The sequence below is a fragment of the Lactuca virosa genome, chromosome 1 (genome assembly GCF_052849685.1).
Source record: "Lactuca virosa cultivar CGN04683 chromosome 1, Lactuca_virosa_CGN04683_v6, whole genome shotgun sequence".
NCBI lineage: Eukaryota > Viridiplantae > Streptophyta > Magnoliopsida > Asterales > Asteraceae > Lactuca > Lactuca virosa.
Window position 1 is genome coordinate 47,166,402 of NC_136426.1, and position 22,938 is coordinate 47,189,339.

The 22,938-nt window shown below is 32.5% G+C and overlaps 4 protein-coding genes across 5 annotated transcripts; 2 read left to right on the plus strand and 2 right to left on the minus strand.

The window, feature by feature from the left end:
- Positions 1–267: 267 nt before the first annotated feature.
- On the plus strand, positions 268–2,095 carry LOC145121154 (ATP-dependent protease La (LON) domain protein). Of its 2 annotated transcripts, none has more exons than XM_079057028.1 (7): positions 268–651; positions 783–851; positions 958–1,077; positions 1,180–1,254; positions 1,388–1,483; positions 1,576–1,717; positions 1,822–2,095. In XM_079057028.1, the coding sequence occupies exons 1-7, from the start codon at positions 349–351 to the stop codon at positions 1,980–1,982; spliced, it is 966 nt and encodes a 321-aa protein (XP_078913154.1). In that variant the 5' UTR covers positions 268–348; the 3' UTR covers positions 1,983–2,095. The 2 variants fall into 2 exon arrangements, with proteins under 2 accessions (XP_078913154.1, XP_078913097.1); XM_079056971.1 differs by having other exon boundaries at positions 269–651; positions 1,349–1,483.
- Positions 2,096–2,311: 216 nt separating this feature from the next.
- Positions 2,312–3,754, plus strand: LOC145121303 (alpha/beta-Hydrolases superfamily protein). The gene is made up of 3 exons (XM_079057089.1): positions 2,312–2,583; positions 2,733–3,028; positions 3,120–3,754. The coding sequence occupies exons 1-3, from the start codon at positions 2,482–2,484 to the stop codon at positions 3,646–3,648; spliced, it is 927 nt and encodes a 308-aa protein (XP_078913215.1). The 5' UTR covers positions 2,312–2,481; the 3' UTR covers positions 3,649–3,754.
- A 3,654-nt stretch (positions 3,755–7,408) lies between these two features.
- On the minus strand, positions 7,409–9,976 carry LOC145104574 (receptor-like protein 46). Its single transcript, XM_079041798.1, has one exon. It carries the CDS (start codon positions 9,945–9,947, stop codon positions 7,527–7,529), a length of 2,421 nt encoding a protein of 806 aa, XP_078897924.1. The 5' UTR covers positions 9,948–9,976; the 3' UTR covers positions 7,409–7,526.
- Positions 9,977–10,668: 692 nt separating this feature from the next.
- Positions 10,669–12,447, minus strand: LOC145121356 (MICOS complex subunit MIC10-like). Its single transcript, XM_079057126.1, has 3 exons — positions 12,189–12,447; positions 11,010–11,131; positions 10,669–10,899 (listed from the first exon to the last, which is right to left on the minus strand). Exons 1-3 carry the CDS (start codon positions 12,316–12,318, stop codon positions 10,894–10,896), a joined length of 258 nt encoding a protein of 85 aa, XP_078913252.1. The 5' UTR covers positions 12,319–12,447; the 3' UTR covers positions 10,669–10,893.
- Between the last annotated feature and the right edge of the window lie 10,491 nt (positions 12,448–22,938).

Consider the following 22,938-nt stretch of genomic DNA (forward strand, 5'->3'; position numbering starts at 1 on the left):
TTGGGTAACTTTTTTTACACATCTAAGTAACGAACTTGTTAGAAGTGTTCGCATATAATGGTCATATATGAACATTTCCAACAAGTTTGTTATCTAAATGTGTATAAAAAAAAGTTACTCAAATATATATTAAAAAAATAAATAAAAAATTATCCTATAAGTCAACTGCAATTTATATTCTTATTAACGTGATTCTTATTTACCTTAGTAAAGTGAAAACCAACCCAAACGCCTCCGAAACAAAATGAAATTCGTGACACGGGTACGTGGGGTAACAGGTTTCCACATAATCATGGCCGAAGAACCCCTATCCCCCCTTCACGAACTTTGTTGTTGCAGTCGTCAAAGATGAGTTGTAGAACCACTCTCAATGCCTTCACCACAAATTCAACTTCCACTTCCATTGCTGCCGTTTCTCGTTCCTCCGTTCTTTTGTCCAACATCACTCTCAATTCCTTCCCTACAGTAGGAACAAGTAGAGGAGGAGGAGCAGCCTCAATTACAACCTCTCATCTGCTTTATTATTATTCCCTCCGGCGTCTAGATTCCAAAACCCAACTACTCAGACGCCCCAATAAGAAATTACGACGCAATATCGTAGCCTACGCGGCCTTCTTGGAGCTTCCGCTTCTCCCTTTTCCTTCTGATCAGGTATCTCGTTTCTTATGTAACTTCGCTATGATTTAACATATCGTAAACCCCACACTCAAGGTCTCAAATTCATCTCAATTTTGAAGCTTATACTTAATTTGAAATGCGGACATTTTTCTTATGTATTTCAGGTGCTAGTTCCATCTGAGGCAAAGACACTTCACCTATTTGAAGCAAGATACCTGAAGTTGTTGGATGAGGTATTGAATTCGCTTCTTTTATAGTTCTATCCTGCAAAAGTGTTATCCTTCTTTAGTTCTTTACTTCAAATTGTTGATGTGATATGCTTTTACTCTTTGATTTCAGTGTTTGTTCAAAAAGAAGAAACTTTTTGTGCATTTCGTGTTGGATCCCATTGTGGTGAGTTCCTCATCCAAAGAAGCATCCTTCGCTGCTAGATACGGTTGTTTGGTTTCTATAGAGAAGGTAAGCTTCCATTAATCATCACATTTCCTTTAATTCCTTTTCATTTTTTACTATTTTTTTCAGTCAAACTCATTGTCCTCTCAGTGTTATGACTTGTGACAGGTTGAACAATTAGATGTCGGGGCCTTGGTCTCCATTAGAGGAATTGGTCGCGTCACACTTGTGAAATTTGCAAAGGTATGTTAGCAATAATGTGTCGATTCTTCATAAGAATCTTTTAATTGTTTAAAAATTACTTCAATCAAAGGGGTAATTTCTAGTGATTCTGCAGGCGGATCCTTATTTAGAAGGCATTGTATTACCATTGCAGGACAATGTTCCAGAGAGTGAAAGTGAAATAAGTTCCAAAGTTGTAGAATTGAAAGAAGCTCTTCACAGTTTGAATAGTTTGGAAATAAAGTTAAAGGTTCTGTATTAAGTCGCAAGTCAAAAAACAACTGTCATACATTGAGATTATTTACAAAATGGTTAAACTTTTCTGCTTATGCTAATGATTAGGCTGCGAAAGATGAACCATTGCAAACACAAACAGCAAACTCCTTAGAATGGGCTCTTAAAGAACCTTCTATAGATTGTGAAGAAGCTTTCATTCCATCTTTTGCTGAGCGTGTGTCCTTTGCTGCACTTCAAAATGTTTCAGGTATAAAGTCAATTCATGATTTGGATTAATTGAAAGATGCTATAACTGGGTGTATCTTTCAAAGCACAGTGACTGAATATGAAAATTGTTATGAATTATGACAGGATCTACACAATCAGAAATGTTGAAGTTGCAAGAAGAAAAGCTGAAAGCAATGGATGTTAAAGAAACACTACAAAGACTTGAAAATTGTACGGGTTTTGTCAAGAACAGAGTCTCCATGACTGCAGCCAAGCTTGCTATACAGTCCTTGAACATGCAATAAATACAAAACTAGAGGGACCAAACTTGTGCATTTTCTAATTTATTATACAGAATTTGTAAATTGCTCATCACAATGCAACTAATAAAAATGCTTGTTTCTTGACCTTGTAGAAATAGTAGAATTATGTTTTTCATTAATATGCAATATAAATTTGAGAAAACCATTTAAAACTCATCACATTTTTCATTTTTTTTTTTTAACTCTTTCTTGAAACCAAAAAGACTAAACTTATTTAAAAAGTTACAAACACGTCCGCAATTAGTGTTTGTTTGCACACGTGGTATAAAATTGTTTACAAATAATGATTATTTGCGATTTTCCACTAGTTGTTTGAATATGATTATTTGTTATTTTGTTATATAAAAATAAGATATGTTCATGAGGCCTGAGGCCTAGAATTTTCTGAACAGATATTTGTTTTGTATTATTCCTATTTTCTCTCCAAATATCTTCCATCATCTTCCACATTACAGAATCCACATTGAGACCAGAGCAAGAAATGGGGTTAACCTCCGCCATTATTATGGCTTCATCAGCAACAACCTCCAGGTATCTTCTCAATGCTCCGAATCCAAGCTTCTCGCCGCGCCTTTCCTTCTCTGTAAGTCTCCGATTTCTCATTCTTAATCTTCTTATTTGCTCCTGTAAAAGTGGACGGTGGTTTTGGATTGGGAAGAGCATAATTATAAAAATCTCAGATATTTCAATGTTAAGTTGAATGTTGACCGTAAAGCTTCAGTTATTGTCCAGAAAATCTGCAATCTAAGCTTAAATCGTTGCCGGAGATCCTCGCCTAGGAAAAAATCATATCGCCGGGTGTGTTGCAGTCAGGTGCAGATCGAAGAAGGCACCGATGAGGAGGCATGTGAGCTGGTGAATGGAGCTGAGGTTTCTATAGGTGAAGGATCCGATACTGTTCCTGCTTATCTTCTCTCCGCTGTGAAGAACAACAATGGAACTGGTATTTTGCTATTGTCTGACGTCTTTGGGTTTGAAGATTCATGTACCAGAGATTTCGCTTATCGAATCGCCTGCAATGGTTACAAGTATGTTTACTAATTCTACCTTGGAATTAATATTCCAAATCCATTGTTGTTCTTGTAAGGAAAGCTTTGATGCTTATAAGTTATAACGCAGCGTTCTATTACCCGACCTATTCAACGGAGATCCATGGGGAAAAGAACGCCCAAAATCCTCATTTGAAGAATGGCGAGCAACTCATAACCAAATCGCTACAAAAAACATCGCAACTTCGATCAAATGGATGGTAGATGAATTCGTAGCTGCAGGAATCTCAAAGAAGCTTGGGATCGTTGGGTTTTGTTTTGGTGGCGGAAAGGTAATTGAGGTTCTGGCTGAAGATGACGAGGGTTGTTTTGGGCTCGGAGTCTCGTTCTATGGCACAAGAATCGACCCTTCTGTTGCTGCTAAAGTGAAGGTGCCGGTTTTGTATATAACAGGGGATGAGGATCCACTGTGTCCGGTGAAGGTGGTGGAAGAGATCGAGAGGGAGAATGTGGGGGGATCAAAGGTCGTGGTTTTCAAAGGGAGAGGCCATGGATTTGTTCATCGACCAGCGTCAGTTGAAGATGATACAGATGCAGAAGAAGCTTTTACGATGATGAGAAATTGGTTGCATAATGGATTGGTTGTAGAGAAAAACTAATATATCTTTGTACGTAATATAGGTTTTTTCTTCCCAATGGCAATCTCTTTCTTGGTTTTTAACAATTTCTTGAATGAATGGAAGTGTTGTATGGTTTGTAGAGTTATGGACAATTGTATATTGAAATTTGCATATAATCTAAGGTTATTTTCATAAAAGACCCTATATTTTGATTTTTTTTTTCTTTTTAGACCTAAAACTTTTTTCTTTTTCAAAAAAGACATAACTTTTTACCTGATACTTGTTGTTTTAGACCTAACAGGTCACCAAAAGGAAATTAAGTATTTTTATTTCATAAAAGACCCTACATTTAGTACTTTTTTCCAATTTAGACCTAAAATGTTTTTTATTTCAAGATTAGTTGTATAAAAACGTGATTATATCTTTTTAGTTTATACATAGACATCGATTTAAACAATGTAATTATTATGCCTACATTTATTTATGATTGGACAATTCTTTGTCCACGTATATTTATACAACACAAAGTAGTTGTAAAAGCTATTTCTTCACTACACCAAGTTCATGTAGCTTAATTTCGTTAAGGCATAAAAAAATACTTATATTCTTTTAGTTTAAATAATAGACAACGATTTAACTTTTGCATCTTTTGGCGTCGTATTGATTTACGCATAAAACATTTTTTTTAAACCATTACACATACAATGAAGTTGTATAGTATATTTTTTTTTCACGGGTGTAATATAAATAATAACAAAATGTTGTGTCTACATTTGGGAAAATTTACAGTTTCTAGTTCCAAAACCTTTTTTTTTATATTATTGGTTTAATTAGTTTTTCGATTTCAGTTACATAAAACAATTACCAAAAGCTAGGAGTTGAATACATAGACATGTGAAGTCAAATTTCCTAACAGCACAAAAGAGATTTTATATAATTTTAAGATCATAAATGCAATAACCAATTGAGTACCAAACACCTTCAAGCTTTTTTAAATTAAAATGAAATCCTAAATTTTATTTTGGTAATAAATGTGATTATACTTGAGAATTAATAATCGCGATATACAAACACCATGTGTTTGGATATTTAAGTGTGCGGTATCATTTTTGTTATTTGGATTTTTAACTTATGTTCAAATGGTTTCAATCCCATAATATAGTTTTATGTATTTATATGTGATGTTAAATTTTTTAAGAATGTCTTAAACTTGAATCTGATATATCTAAACAAAACTATTACGAATGTTTAGGATTAATATTTTTATATATGTATTTGATATAATTATAACATATTATTCAATAATGGGCTAATGCTACCAAATATTCTATGACTTTGGTTTATGAGTATGATAGTGAGTGCATTTATTAATTGTTCTAAAAAAATTGATTAAAAAATTCAACCAAAAAAATAATATAGAAAAGTGAGAGGAAAATATGTCCAAACTCACGAAATAGGTATAATAGACAAACTAAAAAAATTTATTTTGTATACAGTTTGTTAAATTACATGGTATGTTTTTTTTCTACAAATAAAAAAATTTGTTATTATGCTAAAAGATTCTTCCTAGCCATGTATTATCAATGTTACCAAAAAATATTAAATTAACATCAAACTTTTTATTAGCTGTAATAATAACATTTTTTATAAACAATATATCAAGTTTAATGATATAATATATATCCAAGATAAAGTTTAATTATATCTTTTAGACAAAAATAAAATTTTGCAATTCTTCTAGGTTATATTCGTTCAAAAGATAATAGATTAGATAACATTTTTTAGTTTATACATGTATACTTTCTTTTTCGGTGTAGTCAAGAAGTACCTTATATATTTGGTCTTGAAGATTATAACCAATTTTAAAGTTGAGTTTATTTTGAAAAAAAAAACGTTTTAGGTCTAAAATGGAAAAAACTACAAAATATAGGGTCTTTTATGAAACAAAAATACCTAATTTACATGTTGGTGACTTGCTAGGTCTGAAATAACAAGTAACAGGTAAAAGTTAGGTCTTTTTCGGAAAAGAAAAAAATTCTAGGTCTAAAAAGAAAAAAAGTCAAAATATAAGGTCTTTTATGGAAATAACCCTATAATCTAAGGCTGCCATTAGTTACGGTTTCAGAAAAATGAAATAAGTTTTCAATTTTTCATTTTAAGTTTTTATTAGAAATTTTAAAAAAACGTTTAGTTAAAATTTATTTATTTAGTATTTTCGGTTTTTAAAAAATTAGAAAATGTGCTTAGAATTAATTTTTTTATAGGTGTTCATTTTAAGAAAACGGTAATGATGGTAGGATGGAGGTGGAAAGGTGCCGGTGGCGGTGGGTTATCATCAAGACAAACGGTTAGCCATTTCTGGCGGGGTTAAGAATGAATGTGAATACAAGTTACAATCAAATGTTCGATTAGACAAAACTAGGTTTAAACAAGAAAATTTATGAAATCAAAAATGTGAGAACGAATGCTAACAATCTATTTTGGAATGTTATATTTATCGATTTTCTTTTAATATATTAAAAATTTTAATATTTAATTCTCTATAAAGTAACATTAATATCAATACAATATATTTTTTAATACAATTATAAATTCTTTTAATTTTTTAATGATTTTTTTATTATATTTATTAATCACACGCGATTAAATATCGTTCCTTCCTGCATTCTCGATTCCATAATTGTTTAGTTTGACAACCCCCCCCCCCCCCCCCCCCCCTATTGGACATATAGTATTTGAAAACAAACACATGCATTCATGTGTGTATGAGAGAACTTTATAACATGGCGTGTTGCATGTAACTAATTTTTGTATGCCATAAAATGTTTAACCTTGTTCATTTAGTATAAATTATTTTATAGACGAGTATGTTAGAAACATGGGGAAAATAGGGTAGTTTAATAATCAATATGGTTTTTCTGGATATCATGATGATCAATGATCGTGTAGGTTTATTGTGCGTAATTGATATTTCGAGCATATGCTTAGGTCTCATGGCATCCAATTCGGGATAATCATCGATGTCACTTTCAAGTGCAGATATGAAAAATAGAAAGCAATGTACTAGAAGATTGTAAGGAACGTTGAAGATTTTAAGTTGGTTCTCAAAATGGCAAATTATGAGTATAAATACTCATATTATCTGAAAATGGTTAATTATTAATGCCACTTTCAAGTTCGGGCATGAAAAGAGAAAGCGATGTACAAGAAGAATTTAAGGAATGCTTAATATCTTAAGAGAGGGTTCCCCAAAATGGTGAATTTTGAGTATAAATACTCATACTATCCGAAAGTGGACAAGATTGACGAATAGCAGTTTAAAATAGTTAAGAACAGTTTTCTGGAAAATCCGTTAGACAGCTCGAGTTGCATAGAAAAACTAATCATACAAGTACAAAGCATCGTTTCCATAGGCAGCATGGGTTGTCACAGGGGAATTGCCGGGCAACTTGATTGTTCGACATCGTGAGATGCCCCTTAGTGATCCCAAGAAGTACATATTTCTCATTATTCATTTATTCTTATCATGTTTTCCTTTGCATTTATTATCCAAACTTTTGTTTAGGTTTAGGGGCAGTCCCTCTCGACCCGACTCGATGAGCGGTCAGCGGGACCACCATCAAGGGCGTCGCCTCTTGTCATTCGTCATATTTGAGATACAAATTACTTATACAAGTATGCAATCCGTATCTAAATTGTATTATATAACAAGTTGAGTCTCCTTTGGTACTCATAATTTTTTCAATTACATTAAATGGACAGATGACACTAAAATCATCATCAGATTTTTACACCGGAGTAGTAATTTCGTAGCAAAAGAAATTGGCTTAAAACACCAAGAAACAAGATCATATATATCCAAATTCAAACAACTGGTTTAATGGGATTGATTATCGAATTGATAAGGGAAGAAATTTTCACCAACATTTGAATAGCAAAAGAAAATTCAAAAAGTATCCCATGATCAAGATTGATGAGAAGAACCCAACCGGAAAACCAACCCACACTCCTTCCCATAAAATCCATGATTGTTTCTCCTCCTTCTCCTCCACATTTGCTTTTGGTGGTGAGGGATCCTTGGGGCATTTGACCATAATCTGCATACCGCATAATCCACTATTGTTTGCAAAGAAATTCAACTCGTTCATTGTGTTCATTTGCCAACCTGTTGGAATCTTACCTGTTAACCTATTGTTGCTTACATCCAGAATCGCAAGTTGATCAAGCTTCACTAGTGATTGTGGAATCGAACCTGAGATTTTGTTGTGTGACAAATCCAAGCTCTCTATGTCCCTCAGATTCCCGAAAGACATCGGAATTTGCCCAACGAGGTTGTTGTGTGAAATGTTTAGCACTTTTATGCTTTTGAGATTTCCTAGCGATGTTGGGATATCACCAGAGATTTTATTGTTAGACAAGTCCAAGAACCAATACATATCAAGATTGTGACTAGATAGGCCTTGAAGGGAGTTCTTCCAGTTCACTATCAAGTCCTGATACTCAATGTCCTCAAGGAAATTTTCCGAGAAGAATACATCATTGGGAGCATGTTTTGTATAGAGATTTTCGATCGCTCTTTCAAGGTTTGCAATTCCTTGTGGAATACTTCCGGTTAGTTTGTTCCCAGAAAGATCAAGAATCCTGAGAGAAGTGAGGTTTGAGATTGTTCCAGGGATAAATCCTTCAAGGGAATTGTTTCTTAGGTTTAGGACTTGAAGCGTTGGAATTCGAGGAAAAACATCTTGGAAATATCCAGTAAGATCATTATTGTAAAGATCGAGACATTCGAGGTTGACCAAGTTAGTCAAATTCGAAGGTAGGTCACCAGAAAACTTATTCCCACCCAATGAAAGAGTTAAGATCTCTGTAGAAAAGGTCAACGGGATCTTACCAAAAAAGTCATTGTACGACAAGTCTACGTATAAAAGAGGGTTTTCTCTAAAGTTAGGGAAACTATCGCCAGAAAATCTGTTTCTGGACAAGTCGAGAACATGCAACCTGTTCATGTTCGACATAGACATTGGAATTTGTCCAGAAAATTTATTTCCCGACAACATAAGTGTCGTGATCGATCTGGCATGGCCAATATTCTCCGGCAACTCCTCGGAAAAGTTATTCCGGGACAAGGCAAGAAATTCTAACTTCATGGATTCAAACAGTCCCGGTGGGATAGATCCGGAGAGCTTGTTATCTGAAAGAACTATGCCTGAAATATCCATCTCCATGAGCCAATCTGGGAATCTACCTTCTAAATCATTCACGCTCAAATCAAGAAAATGCAAATCTTTCTGTGATGAAATCCATTCAGGAATTTGGCCGGATATTCCACATGAAGTCATGGAGATCTGTTCTAGACTACATCTTGGAATGATATTTGCTTTGTTATCCCAAATCAAGTTGTTTCGAGCTCCACCAATGAATAAATACCTTAATGTTGTGATGTTGAATAACCACCTTGGTATAACTCCGGTTAACTTGTTGTGTTGGAGTCGAAGGGTTTCCAACTTACTCAGCTTTTGCATTGATGATGGGATTGGACCAGTGAATTGGTTCTTGCTTAGGTCTAGTCTCGCCATGTTGGTTAGCATTCCTATGCCAGAAGGAATTTGCATGGAGAAAGAATTATCAGACAAATCCAGTGATTCTAGTTCCTTCATGTATACAACTGAAGATGGGATTCCTCCTGAGAACTGATTCTTTCCAAGGTATAATTCCCTTAACTTGGTTAAATTTCCAATCTCTTCTGGGATGTTTCCCGAAAGAAAATTTTCATTCAAGTACAAACGTTCAAGATTTCGAAGCTTACCAACTTCATGGCTCAAAACAACCCGGAGAATATTATTACTTAGATCAAGAATTCGAAGAGATTCAAGTTTGAAAAGTTGAGAAGGAATGGAACCCTGGAAGTTATTCAGCTTCATGTCAAGGTGAACTAACTCAGTGAGATTACCAAAACCATATCCGGGAATCTCTCCGTTCAAGGAATTCCTCGAGATATCAAGTAGTTTCAGAGATTGGATATGGAAAAGCGGAATCAAGATGTCGGAGAACACCGGAATTGGATTGGCGAACTCGGGAACGACATTGGAGAGGTTGAGCTCGGTAATGGTTGTGGTTGTGCTGCATTTAACACGGTCCCATGTGCAACAATCGGAATCAGGATTCCATGAGTTAAGCTCTACGAACAGTCTGGAATTAATGATGGTGGTGAGGGTGGATTTGAAGTGGAGAAGCGCTTGTTTTTGATGAAGTGGACAGGAGAATGACGGGGTTGGAATGGAATTGAGTACGAAGAAGATTGATAACATTAACAATGGTGTAGTTAGGGTGGTGGCCATGGTGGCTTTCGATGGATTGTATATTTGATTCCTTTGTACAAATAATGATGGTGAATATAAAGGGCTTGAAATGTGGAACATTCGTTTTTTTTTAATCCAAAGTTTTGACTTAAGTAAATAACGTGGAAGATCTAAATTAAGCATAATCATAGCAATGGAAAAAAGATTAATTACGTCGGTGTATCATTTCCATATCAATAAGTTTGAAATTTCTCATTTAACGCTGATTTGCATCAATAAATAAACAACCGTCACCATTAAATTATTTGTAAAAAAACTCTTTATGCTTTCTTTACTCTTTGAAATAAACAACCGTTCTCATTTTGCTCTCTCTGTTATAAGTGTCGGCATGCCGGAGAATATTGAAATGGTCATTTTAAGTATAAACAAAATTAAAATAAAATATTTGACTATGTTTTTTTTTCTTCTGAAAACACGAATTATAAAACATAAATCAATGTAGAACATATTTGGCAAACAAGTTTACTTTGACATTCATGCACAAGGCCATCGAGGCAATAAGCAACAAGAATTCTTTGCATGAATTAGGGAAAAGGAACATTGGTTATTTCTCTTTATTTTTAATAATTGAGATTGCTGATATAAACTTTTACTTATCATATAAACTATACCATCTTAAATATATAAATACCATGAGTGAATTTTGTCAAAAGCTAAGCAAAAAAGAAGACCAAAACATTAAGAAGAAGGTAAATTGGAGTGACCAAAACCAAAAGAAAATAGTTTTGATTGTACATCAAATGTATGTATGTAAAATCAGTAAATGTAATGTAAAAAGTGGACATTGCCAGTTTGCCAAAATTATTACTCTACTTCTAATTCATTCATACAAGATAAAATTCAAAATCCATTTCACTTGATCATTGAAAAACATCAACAATCTTCACAATTACATCTTCAACCCCTCATCATCTGGTTATTTTTTTCAGTCCTGAAATGTGTTCAGAAATTCAAAAAGATTTCATGCAAATGCTGATTGCTGAATACTTTCAGTTTCAGATGAATAGAAATTGAAGAAATAAAGTGAGAAAACAAAGCTACCTTAGCAACAGTGGGAGAAGTGGAAGTTGAGGCATCAAATTTGTGAGAGCAATCAGAGTATGCAGATCCAATTCCCACTCCAGCACCAAGAGCAATTGATGCCCACCGTGTAACAGGGGAACCTACCAATTTAATTTAACAAAACATTTCATCTATTAAATAATATTTTAAATTACCTTGGGCTGCCATAACCAAAGTGTTGTATAAATTATAGTAGCAACTTCATTTCATGTGGCATAAAAATTATAATTACATCAAAGTTTCAATTAACAATAAGAGAATAGCACAAATGTAGAACTTGAAGGTTTGACAGCCACAAACAAAATTTGCAAGAAATTTTTAGAACTTATGAGACTATTTCAAATGCCCAAAGATTTAGCACCTATTAGAGGAAAGATGATATCGAAAAGGTAATCAAAGAAATGATAAGAGGCAGGGGTTAAATTGATAATTTCACATGGGTTGGGTGTTCAAGAGCTGTTGAAAAGAACTGAATGATATAAATTAGATATGATACGTGAGGATCCATGCTAAGGACTTGGTAGACGAGCATAAAATGAACATTTCACAGGCTTGTGGTGGTCTTAACTGATTTTGCTATTTGTTATTCTGTTAGAAACTTACAAAGATCGGGTATATAGATGTGTATGCATTACCTATTGAGGATATGAAATGAATACTGCTGTCTTCTCAACAGCTAGTTAATAACATATATGTTAAAAAGAACTTAGTTAAACATATAGGGAAACTCATGAAATTCTTTCTCCTTTCTATAGTATGAATATTATAACTTCAACTTCCATGAGAAATGCCCATTTTCGATAATAATTTCAAAGAAAACATCTCAGTAATCTTGATACGCCAATGTCAAATATATAAACTAAACGATAAATTGAAATCTAGCATTAACAATTCAGAAGGTTGTATTTGCTGATTTAGCTTCAATTTTATTCAACTGGTTAAGGAGATATCAAACGGAGACGCATGTATGGCAAGTTCGATTTAGAAACTCCTCCTCAAACAATAACTACCTATAATATCCGTAACAAACAGAAAGCTGATTACAGTGCCCTAGCGACATATAGTTTATTATATTCTATCAAAGCATATCGATCGTCATTTGCAATCAGCGATAACGAAATTATGAATCAAGGGATTGACAATGCAATAGGAACTCACGGAATAACAGAAGACCGGCGAAAGCACCGATACCGGCGGAGTATACGAAACGACGAACACCCAAATCTAGACAGGCATCCCACTTCGCATTCAGATCGTATTGAGACGGAATCTCTTTATTTTCAGCCATTTTATAAATTTTAGAGCGTTTTCCCCTTCTTTGATCTTCAATTTTCTACAAATCGAAGGAAATGTAACCTGATTTGCTTGAGGTCTCCACGACCGCCGAGGGTTTTTCGCGAGGAAGATATGAGCCGATGACAATATACCGGTTTTCTCATATTCTTGAAACGATGGCAAAATTGTAAATTACACGGCCAACCAAATTGCCAGGTCCATTGGGCTGTGAAAAGCCTTACTCGGCTTTTACAACATTCCAACTACTTTCGGACCCAAATCCCTTAAACAATTTGGGATTTTATTTCTTAGTAAGTGGGCTTCTAAAATAATCAAATATTTGTTGTATCGTAAATATCTTGTTATGAATAGTATTCATACCCCCAAACTCCATTTCTTTCCCCATTCTTTTCCAACCTTATCCCATTTTCACCTCCATTTTTGGAGATATGAATAGTATTCTCCCATATATGGGGGAATACTATTCATATCTCCAAAAATGAAGGTGAAGTTTGGTTGCCAATTTTAGTCTCTTTCATTTTTATTTTATACATTTCTAGTTTATTTTATCTACTAATTATAATTTAAATGCAATATTTAATAATTATAATATCATGTTATATACTAATTTATATTAATTAATCATAAATATAGAGTTTAATTAGTAGAGGGGTGTATTTGGCAATATATATAAGTTATAAAAATGGAATATTCTACGAATATATTTTTTTGGGTAAAAAATGGGGTAGAAAATGAAGTAGGGTTGGAGATGAAACACTATTTACTCCATTTTTTACTCCATTTATGGGGGAAAAATGGAGATGGGTTGGAGATGGTCTTGGGGCATCTCCAACTCACCCCCAAACTCCATTTTTCCCCCATTCTTCTCCAACCCTACCTCATTTCACCTCCATTTTTGGAGATATGAATAGTATTCCCCCCATATATGGGGAATACTATTCATATATCCAAAAATGGATGTGAAGTTTGGTTGCTAACTTTAGTCTCTCTTATTTTTATTTTATACATTTTTAGTTTATTTTATCTACTAATTATAATTTGAATGCAATATTTAATATTTATAATATCATGTTATATACTAATTTATATTAAGTTAACATATAATATATATTTGTTAAAATCTAATTAGTAGAGGGGTATATTTGACAATATATATAAGTTATAAAAATGGAATATTCTAGGAATATGTTTTTTGGGGTAAAAAATTGGGTAGAAAATGGAGTAGGGTTGGAGATGAAACACTATTTACCCTATTTTTTACTCCATTTATAGAGGAAAAAATGGAGATGGGTTGGAGATGGTCTTAGAGGTGTACATTTCGATCTTCAGGTAGGTTTATTAAACCGTAGGGCGGGATGTTATTTTTACCATTTTTTTCTCAGTCAAATAGATGCCACCTAAATATCATATTATTTTTATCATAAAAGTGTGGGTTTTTTTTGGCCACACAGTAGGTGTGGATATCTTGGTAAACAATTGACGAGAGAAGAGGAGAGGAGAGAGAGGAATCTAGAGCAATGTTTTAAAAATCGGTTTTTTAGTTGAACCGGTATGGTGACCGGTTTTCGGTTCAACCGGTTTAAGCGGTTCGACCGCTGAGTAAACCGGTTTCTTTAATTTTCATCTTTTTTCGTACTTTTGTAGACATACCTACATACACCGATCAAAAATATGATGTCCATAAGTTCAAACATTAAATACAAATGAAAACAAGTTGTAGATCATTCTAAAAACATTAAAATAACTCATAATCATAAGTTTTACATCAATCCACGTGCATTAAAAAAAATTAAAGTCATAGATGAATATAAATGCATCAAAAAACTTCATAAAATTTATCATATGCTTTTATTCAGAAATTTTTTAATAAATGTGAAAAAACTACTAAAGTTTATTATGCAAAGGTTTAAATTTCATGTGTTGTTATTCAATTTAACCGGTTCAACCAGTTTAACTGAACTGGTTCAACCGGATTTTTGTAAAAACCGGACGGTTCAATCCGGTTCAGAAATAAACATAAAACCGGTGATAGTTGAACCCTTTCCTTCCTCGATTCCCGGTCCAACCGGTTTGACCAACCGGTTCAAACCGGTTTGACCAACCGGTTCAAACCGGTTTTTAAAACATTGATCTAGAGAGAGAGTGTGTGTGGCAAGATTTAGCCGAGTGCGGCCAAACCACACTCGAGACCGCAAGGTGGGGGTGGTGTTTCCAACGGGTGAAGTAGCAAACCGTGGGTGCTACTACACCCACACCCTCAATTTATATAACTAAAACATGTTTTTTATTCTATTTTTTATAACAAAACCGAATTGAATTTTTAATGCAATTTCATTTAAAAAAAACGATTATAACTGAAATCGATTTAAAAAAAAAACTAGAACAGTTCAAAACCAATATATGTGCACCTAGATTTCATCTAAGACACCTAGCGAGTAATTTGTAGTTTTTAAAGCTATTTACAAATAGTTTATTTTTTATGCTAATAATATTGAACTTATGCTGTCATTTATATTTCATTCATGTAAATAATTAGTGGTGAGTAAAACTACCAAAATATCATAATTTGAATCGGTCGATATTGAACCGACATTGTTTATGTGAATGTCAGATGGTACTCGGTATTCTAAAATCATGAAATTTAGGATTTGATATCATCGCTACCGGTGCTAGTATCGAAACTCGGTATCATACCCAGTACCATTACCGCTACCGGTAACATTAACTCGATTCAGTGGCGAATATACATATTGGGAAATCATGAAATTTAGGATTTGATATCATCGATACCGATGCTAGTATCGAAAGTCGATATCATACCCAGTACCACTACCACTACCACTAACATTGCGAGTATACATATTGGAAAGGTGGGTCACTTGACCCACCTAATTCTTTTTTTTTATACAAGTAATATATAAGATTTATTTGTTAAACATCTAAAATTTTATAAGTGACCTATCTTAAATTGTTTGAAAAAGAAGTTAATATAATTCATTAACTTTTAAAGCTCATATTTTATATCTCAATGGCCCATTTATTTAAATATCCATTAAGAAAATAACCCAATATAATTTTTGAGTTATAGTTTATGTCAGATATTAAAAAATTTGTTTTATAGTGTTAGTAATGATTCAATTGTCAAAATATTTGAAGATATTAGACCTCGTTGGATACACTTGCTAGATATTTAAATTGTTTTTCCTTATACAACCTCCTTATACGACCTGACCCGCTACTTGTATTTTGTTGACTATTTTATTTCTATATATATCGGTTTATTTAAATAGTGAACCACGCATGTTTCTGTTCTAGACTCGCCACTGACTCGATTCAATTCTCATATTGATATCGGTGCGATACCATACTCATCCTTAAAAACAATTACATCAATACTAACACCAAAAATTTATCAACAACTTGCTACATATCCAAAGTGAGGCATTAATTAAGTTGTAATCATGTATTCATATTTTAATATCCCACCTACTATGTATCCGATAAGTATTCCCTATCATGTTTGTAATATAGATGAACATGGTTTGGGACTATGGATTATATGAAAGAAAGAAAAATCTGAATACATAACCATGTACATAAGAAAAACTTTGGATTGAATCACTTTCTAACGTTGAAACGACATAGCTAATATCTAGTAAAGTTCTTTTTTCACAACACCCGGTCCTCAATGTTGGATATGAAAAAAATGTAGTGTTACGAATGGAGTATGTGTATGTATCGGCAAGCCAACTTCCTCCTCAAGGGTATTGTATAACTAATAAATGATGTATTCAACGGTTTGTTAGAAACAGGAACGAACCTGATTAGCAAGGATCTCATATCCAGATGAGTGGTTTTATAACTCACACTATCAACGTTGGAAAAATCTAGGTTTGTAAAGTCCCAAATATGTCATCAAGGAAACAATAATAGGAGAAAAAATGTAAAAGGTAACTTTATGTTACAAGGAAATGTTAAAATCAGTTCTATGAAATGCTTATAAATCTATAGATAGAAAGAACTAGAAATCGAGGTGAAAAAGAATAATAATATTATCTATATTCATTAAATTGAAACCAAACCAATATAGACAAAACCTATTTTGAATGAAACTAAAACCAGACTCATCTAAAATGGTTTTGCCCCAATAGAAAACTAACTTTTGGAAAAACTCAAAGTCTTGATAATCAACTAAAAATCAATACTTGAAACTTTTACCAGTATTTATTAGTTCAAAACAATTTTTAAACACCATAACTAATATTTCCATAGAGGAAGATAAGCGGGAGTGAGAGTTAGCCGGACGGAGTTTTCTCAGTTTGTAATGCGTGGAGACATATCGATGACTTTACTCTTGATGTTTGTGATAAGCCACTAGATGGTGTAACTTGGTCCCCATTAAGATTCAAGCGTATACTATGAATTTATAAGTTGTTTCTTGTAATAACAATTTATAAAAAACATTGATATTGAGATCAACTAGAATAAAAGATACATATTGTTGTTTCTAATCCTACTTAATAAATGAAGGTTTTTTTGACATTTGTCACACTCTCATTCAATTTAATTTTTTTTTCACATGTCATTTTATGAGATTTTCTATTTTATTAAATTCCATATAATATTTTAATATAATAATTGCAATAAATGTAGTAATAAATGTATATCAATTTTATTAATCAACTTACCTTTTAATTTTAAAATCCCCAAAATTAAAGCTCATTAGTTTCTTTTGTTTATTTATTTAAATTTAAAAGATAAAAAACATTTTCATTATAATAATTCATTATTTTTCTTATTTTCTTATAAATTCAAAGTTTTCAAATATTTTGACCTTTATATTTAACTTTTTTTTTAAATTTACCCATGTAATACATGAGTCTCACAACTAGTACATAAGTAAAGAGTTTATTTAATATTAAGTAAATAACAAAGAGCCTTTGGCCTTGAGGAATAGGAGTTGATAAATAGATGCCCTCAACCAATATTAGTGGTTCAAGTCTTGTTAGGGACTAAATATATAGATTTAGGAGTATAATAATAAATGATGTTCTTAAAAAAAGTAAACAATCTTTATTTAATGTCATATTTAGTTGTTGGCTTATGATGGAAGTTAAAGGCTTTGAAATCTTTATCTAATAGTTTATGTATGTATTATTTTAATTTTAGAACAGCTAACACACACACTTGCTATCTTACTTCTAAATATATACATTTTATCTCTAGTGATAACTAAACCCTCAGATTTCGATGAAGTCGTCTTTCTGTCAACTCATGATATCGCTAGACTATAAGTCATTTGGTAATAATTTATATATTTAAGGATGAGATTAGGGTCATTAAGAAAATAAACAATATTGTCAAACACGAATCTCACACTAAATGGCCCTCTCCCTCTTTTCCTCCATTAAGTTTGACGTAAAATAAAGAAACATGGAAAGATATTTTGATATCCTTGATCTGGTTGAAGGTTTAGTAGTCACTTGTATAGGTACATCATAGATACAACCCACTTCTATTATAATTTTGTATGCTTTAAGTGTTTGATCTAATTAAAGGTATCTCAAATAATTAAAGGTATCTCAAAATTGCTCAATCTAAAATAATTAAAAAAAGAATAACAAGTTGTATAAAAATTATGGGGTAAAATTGGGGAAAATATATTTAAGTAAAATTGTAAAAAAAATTATAAACTTAAAGTTTTTCTTATGAGTTTTATTTAAAAAAAAACCGGAAAATCAATGAAAAATTGTAAAAGATAGTAAACTAAAAAGTTGAACGAAATCTATGAGGTAAATTGAAAAAAATGAAACCCATAAAAAAGGGGAAAAAACATTTTTTTTTTTTAATATCTAGAAAAGAAAACTCATAACCATGACCTGCTTATGTCATAAAAGTTAAACCATCTAACTTAATCTATGGATTTAAGAAAATTGTTTATCCAACATTTAAGATATTCTACACAAAGTAATAATAGAAAATACCTTATTTTAAAAGCGCTACAATTTACCATCGGTAATGTGTCATCTAGGCTGATGGGGATATGTTTGTCATTTTTGTAATTTTTAAAAATATCAGTGTATGGTGTTGATGGTATTCACCATGGGTAAAGGAGAGAGAGAGAGAGAGAGAGAGAGAGAGAGAGAGAGAGAGAGAGAGAGAGAGAGAGATCCCATCATTTGCCTCACATATGCCACCGGTAGAAACCCACTGCCGGTATTATACCGGCGGTAAAAATCTTGTTGCGGCCCGGTGTTTACTGGCGGTAAAGGAGCCAGCCCAGCATACCTCCGGTGAAAATTTTACGACACCGCTTAGCCTAAGGCTAGTAGGTGTGGGCAACGTCCACATCCGCCTTTTTAGAAAAAAAGAAGGAAATGACGTTAAATGGAGGTTGTGGTGGTAACGGGAATCAACGTGCATGCGTATAACACCCAAAAACGATGAAGGGGGCGGTGTTTGTGCGTCATAATGCACAAAAACGTCCCGATGGACATTGTCCATACCTAGCAGTCTAGTGATAATAATAAGATGTTACTAGGTGGCAATTGGTATAGGCGCCTTCGACTTAAGCATGAGCAGAGGTGAGGAAATCGTGGGCAACTATCGATGTGTAAATAGAATCAACGGATCCATTTTGACAAGCACCGAAAGAAAAAAGGTTATATAAATTGAACCTTTATCCAATACCATGTAGAGTTTTGTATTGGATTCGAACTGACATCTACTATAATAAATGAATATCAATTTTGCCACATGTCAATTTCTCATAAGTTTTAACACTTGTCATTTTGTGATATTTTTAAAATAAAATAAAATCCACATGTTAATTTCTAAATTTTTCAATTTTTAAAATTAAAGTCACATAATACTTATGTGTATATATAATTATATATAAAGTATTAAATATAATAAATGTGATAATAAATTGCAATTAATATGTTTTTCATTCCTTATTTAAAAATTTTATTTTAAAAAATATTTATTATTTACATTTTGATATTTATTTTTTTTAATCAACCCGTGTATTATACGAGTTTTACACCTAGTTGTTTACTTGTTTAATATAAGCAAAAAAAATTACGCTTTTTAAGAAGTCCTTTTTTGTTTTTCCCCACGCTACCTTTTGTATCATATTCTCATGTGTTGCATAAACTTGAATGAAATAACACTCGTATTTATAGAAAGCAGTATAGCCATAACACTAAGGCCCTGTTTGATATTCATCTGACCGAGTCAGATCAGACATTTTTGGCTGACTGACTCGGAAAACAAGGTCTGACCGAGAAAGATGTTGGGAGATGGCTGACTGAGAAAGAAAGCAAGGTTTTCCAGTAGTACCTTTGGCTTGGATAAAAATTCGTAGTTATTGAAGGTTATAGGAATAGAACTTGGGTCTCCTTTGTAGAAGGAATGATGCTTACCAGCAAGCTGAAGGGCTTTTTGTATTTTATCTCAAAAATAATATATTTAATGTCTATTATGTTGGAAGTTATTATTATTATTATTATTATTATTATTATTATTATTATTAATGTCTATTATTATTATTATTATAAATGTCTATTATTATTATTATTATTATTATTATTATTATAATTGTTGTTATTATTAATGTTGTTGTTGTTGTTATTATTATTATTATTATCATCATATTGCATAGAAACGTGTAGAGCATCGGGGTAAAATGATTATTTTGCATCAGTCAGCACATTCAGTCAGATTCTCAATCAAACAACATGATTTCTTACTCAGTCAGAATTTCTTACTCAGACAGACCTTTCTCAGTCATCACTTTCTCAGTCAATTATCAAACGGGGCCTAAAACAATATATAAGACCTAAAAAGATAAAATTAACAAATTAGTAGTAAATAAATGATGTTGAAGTAAAAATGGATTGTAGGTGGCATTTTGGTGAAAAAAAGTAAGAGCCGTTTGGAGCAATGAATGAAGACCGTTAAATGGGGTAAAAAAAAGCAGCAGTCCACCAGGTTTTGTTGAGGGCCCACACCACATGTGCATCAGGATTCAGGACTGTTGGAACAAACATCGGCTGGAGTTGTTGTCGGACTTGAATCGGGTAAGACACTTGTGTACTTCTACTTCCGTCGTTGTTCCCTCTCAATTGGTTAAAATATAAAACTCTCTTAATGAAAAATAAAATAATCTAACAGTTTTTCACTAAAATTACCACATATTGATTAAATATATCTTGAGAAAACAATTTGTTTTTAGTTGGGAAAATGACCACGAGATTCACAAAATTTATTGGGCAGTAACTGGAAATCTGGACCAATCATAAAGGACTAAATGAGATCGATAAGGTCTTGCGGATGCTAATTGTTACTCGCGATTTGTTTGATGTATCATTCTTCTCTATATCTTTTCCTTTTTACTGTCTTGTGTTATTATTATTTTGCTTTGATGTTTTACTTTTAGATTGTTATTTTTAAGGAATCACATTTTAAAAGGTTTACTTTGGCTATATTTATCACATCATTGCTAGCTGTTGAGGCAGTTTATTATTTTGAGATTTTTGAGATTGTCTGTTTGGCAATCGAAAAAATAGTCTGTAAATGAAAATGTAATACACCAAAAGTAATAAGTGATAACATAAGTCGATAAATGGGATTCTCTAACAATTAATCATTTGAAACAACAAAATTATATATAATGGCGATGTGGTGAATTTGATGATGTTGGTGTGGTGTGAGAACCTCACCCAATAGCCACTAGCCTAAGGGATATTTGGACATAATTTGAAATGTTGATTTAAAAATAATAATCATATATTATAAATTGCCTGAACATATGTATGGTTTTTATGCAATCTGCTACTGCCTGTTATAAAATAATAAACTTCAATCAAATTTGTCAACTAATAAGAATGGTTTTTATGCAATCTGTTGGTATAAAGTAATAAACTTCAATCAAATTTGTCAACTAATAAGATTATCCTTGGATATTTAGGGGGTTTATTCACTTCATAACAAAAAGAAAGCGGCAAAGACAACAATGTTAGCTCTACTAGTCTAGTCACATGCTATCTTAGAAAACTTAGGACATGAGATAAGATTGACAAATAATATGGTAAATTAAAATTATTTAATTTATTGATTTCAATTAAAGGAAATCTAAAACACTTATATTAATTACAAAAGGAAAGGGACGATCACAACACTGTTGGTTGACTAGTGACCGGCTCTATTAGCATGTTACTTACAAAAGGAAAGGGACGAGGACGACACTGTTATCTCTACTAATAACGCATAGAATTTTGAGGACAAAGTTGAATCATACATAAATAGATGGGGGAAATAACAAAATGAAACAGAAAGAAACTCATCTTCAAAAAGACATTCTTTTTTATCCATCCGGGAGTTTTGAGACTGAGTTGATATGTAGAGAAAGCTTTCCACATGTTGGAGTTAATGAAAAATAGCTTAGGGCGGTTTTTCCACCTGCTGTCCTTGGATTTTGCTAGTTAGGTCTCCAAGTTTCAGTTTTCCCTAACTACGCTGCAGTTCACAGTTTCAAATATTATGCTTTAAGCTCTTGCGACAAGAGTCTAGCGGTTGACATGTAAATTATATACAGTATGTTTAAGATTCAAAATTTGCACGTCCAAAATAACGATAAAGCTCTGCGATTTGCCACTCAAGTGATGTGCTCTGGAGCAGGTTCGACATGAGTTGTCTAGAGGATGTGCCTTGCCTTTGAAATATTTTGTATTAAATATCAAATTATTTGATTTCCTTGATTACCAAAAATCACACAAATAGATGCCTATTTAAGTTTTATAAATCAATGGCAAATTTATTAATCCAAAATTTGATCATATATGCAAAATGTAACCACACTCTGTATAAAAGTTCATTCGTCATTCGTAGGCCTTAAGGACATAAATTGAATAAACAAAATCCCTTTACGATTTACTTGAGTAATTATCGTTGCGGTTGTTCACTGTTTAGACATACCAAATTATATAAACTAAATCTATGTGGCATTATCAGGGGCAAATCTAGGATTATATAATAAGGAGGCACAAACAAGGGAAATTAAGTAGTCTAACCACTTTTGGTGGTTTTTTTTTTAATCAAAATAACCGGGTTTTTTTCTTCAAAATAATCATTTTCTTCATAATGGGTCATTCCAGAATCCACTTCAAAGTATATAGATCCGGCCTGGCCCATTCACATGTTCCTGGATGCCTATGCCAACATATTTTGGAGGAAGAAATACAAAACTTTTATTCTGGATTTTATTCTGAAATATCCACACATATCGGAGATCTACACATTTTGGAGCAAAGGATCAACGAAGGTATTGGTAATATTTTTTAATAATAACAGAGTCCTTTTGGGTTGCCCTTATGACACATTTGAGGAATTAAAAGAAAATGGATTAAGGAGAAAAAATAGTTTATTAATTTATTATGCTTGATAAATTAATTAGAAACTATTTTTTGAGTTAATTGAGAATTAATTAATTCAATGGGTTGAATATTAATTAATTAAAAGTTAGTTGATTGTAATATTCAACAATCCTTTAAGGATAAGAAAGGGAACGAAAATTAGGATCATCCCACATAGGATTGGAGTTATTTTTGGG

What these genes read in the sequence shown, in the direction of transcription:
- LOC145121154 (XM_079056971.1), top strand. Translation starts at nt 349, where the DNA reads ATGAGTTGTAGAACCACTCTCAATGCCTTCACCACAAATTCAACTTCC. An exon ending in TCCCTTTTCCTTCTGATCAG is followed by an intron (nt 652 to 782) that starts GTATCTCGTTTC and finishes TATGTATTTCAG; the next exon opens with GTGCTAGTTCCATCTGAGGC. An exon ending in CACTTGTGAAATTTGCAAAG is followed by an intron (nt 1,255 to 1,348) that starts GTATGTTAGCAA and finishes GTGATTCTGCAG; the next exon opens with GCGGATCCTTATTTAGAAGG.
- LOC145121303 (XM_079057089.1), top strand. Translation starts at nt 2,482, where the DNA reads ATGGGGTTAACCTCCGCCATTATTATGGCTTCATCAGCAACAACCTCC. An exon ending in CGCCGCGCCTTTCCTTCTCT is followed by an intron (nt 2,584 to 2,732) that starts GTAAGTCTCCGA and finishes GTTATTGTCCAG; the next exon opens with AAAATCTGCAATCTAAGCTT. An exon ending in ATCGCCTGCAATGGTTACAA is followed by an intron (nt 3,029 to 3,119) that starts GTATGTTTACTA and finishes GTTATAACGCAG; the next exon opens with CGTTCTATTACCCGACCTAT.
- LOC145104574 (XM_079041798.1), bottom strand. Translation starts at nt 9,947, where the DNA reads ATGGCCACCACCCTAACTACACCATTGTTAATGTTATCAATCTTCTTC.
- LOC145121356 (XM_079057126.1), bottom strand. Translation starts at nt 12,318, where the DNA reads ATGGCTGAAAATAAAGAGATTCCGTCTCAATACGATCTGAATGCGAAG. An exon ending in CGCCGGTCTTCTGTTATTCC is followed by an intron (nt 11,132 to 12,188) that starts GTGAGTTCCTAT and finishes TTAAATTGGTAG; the next exon opens with GTTCCCCTGTTACACGGTGG.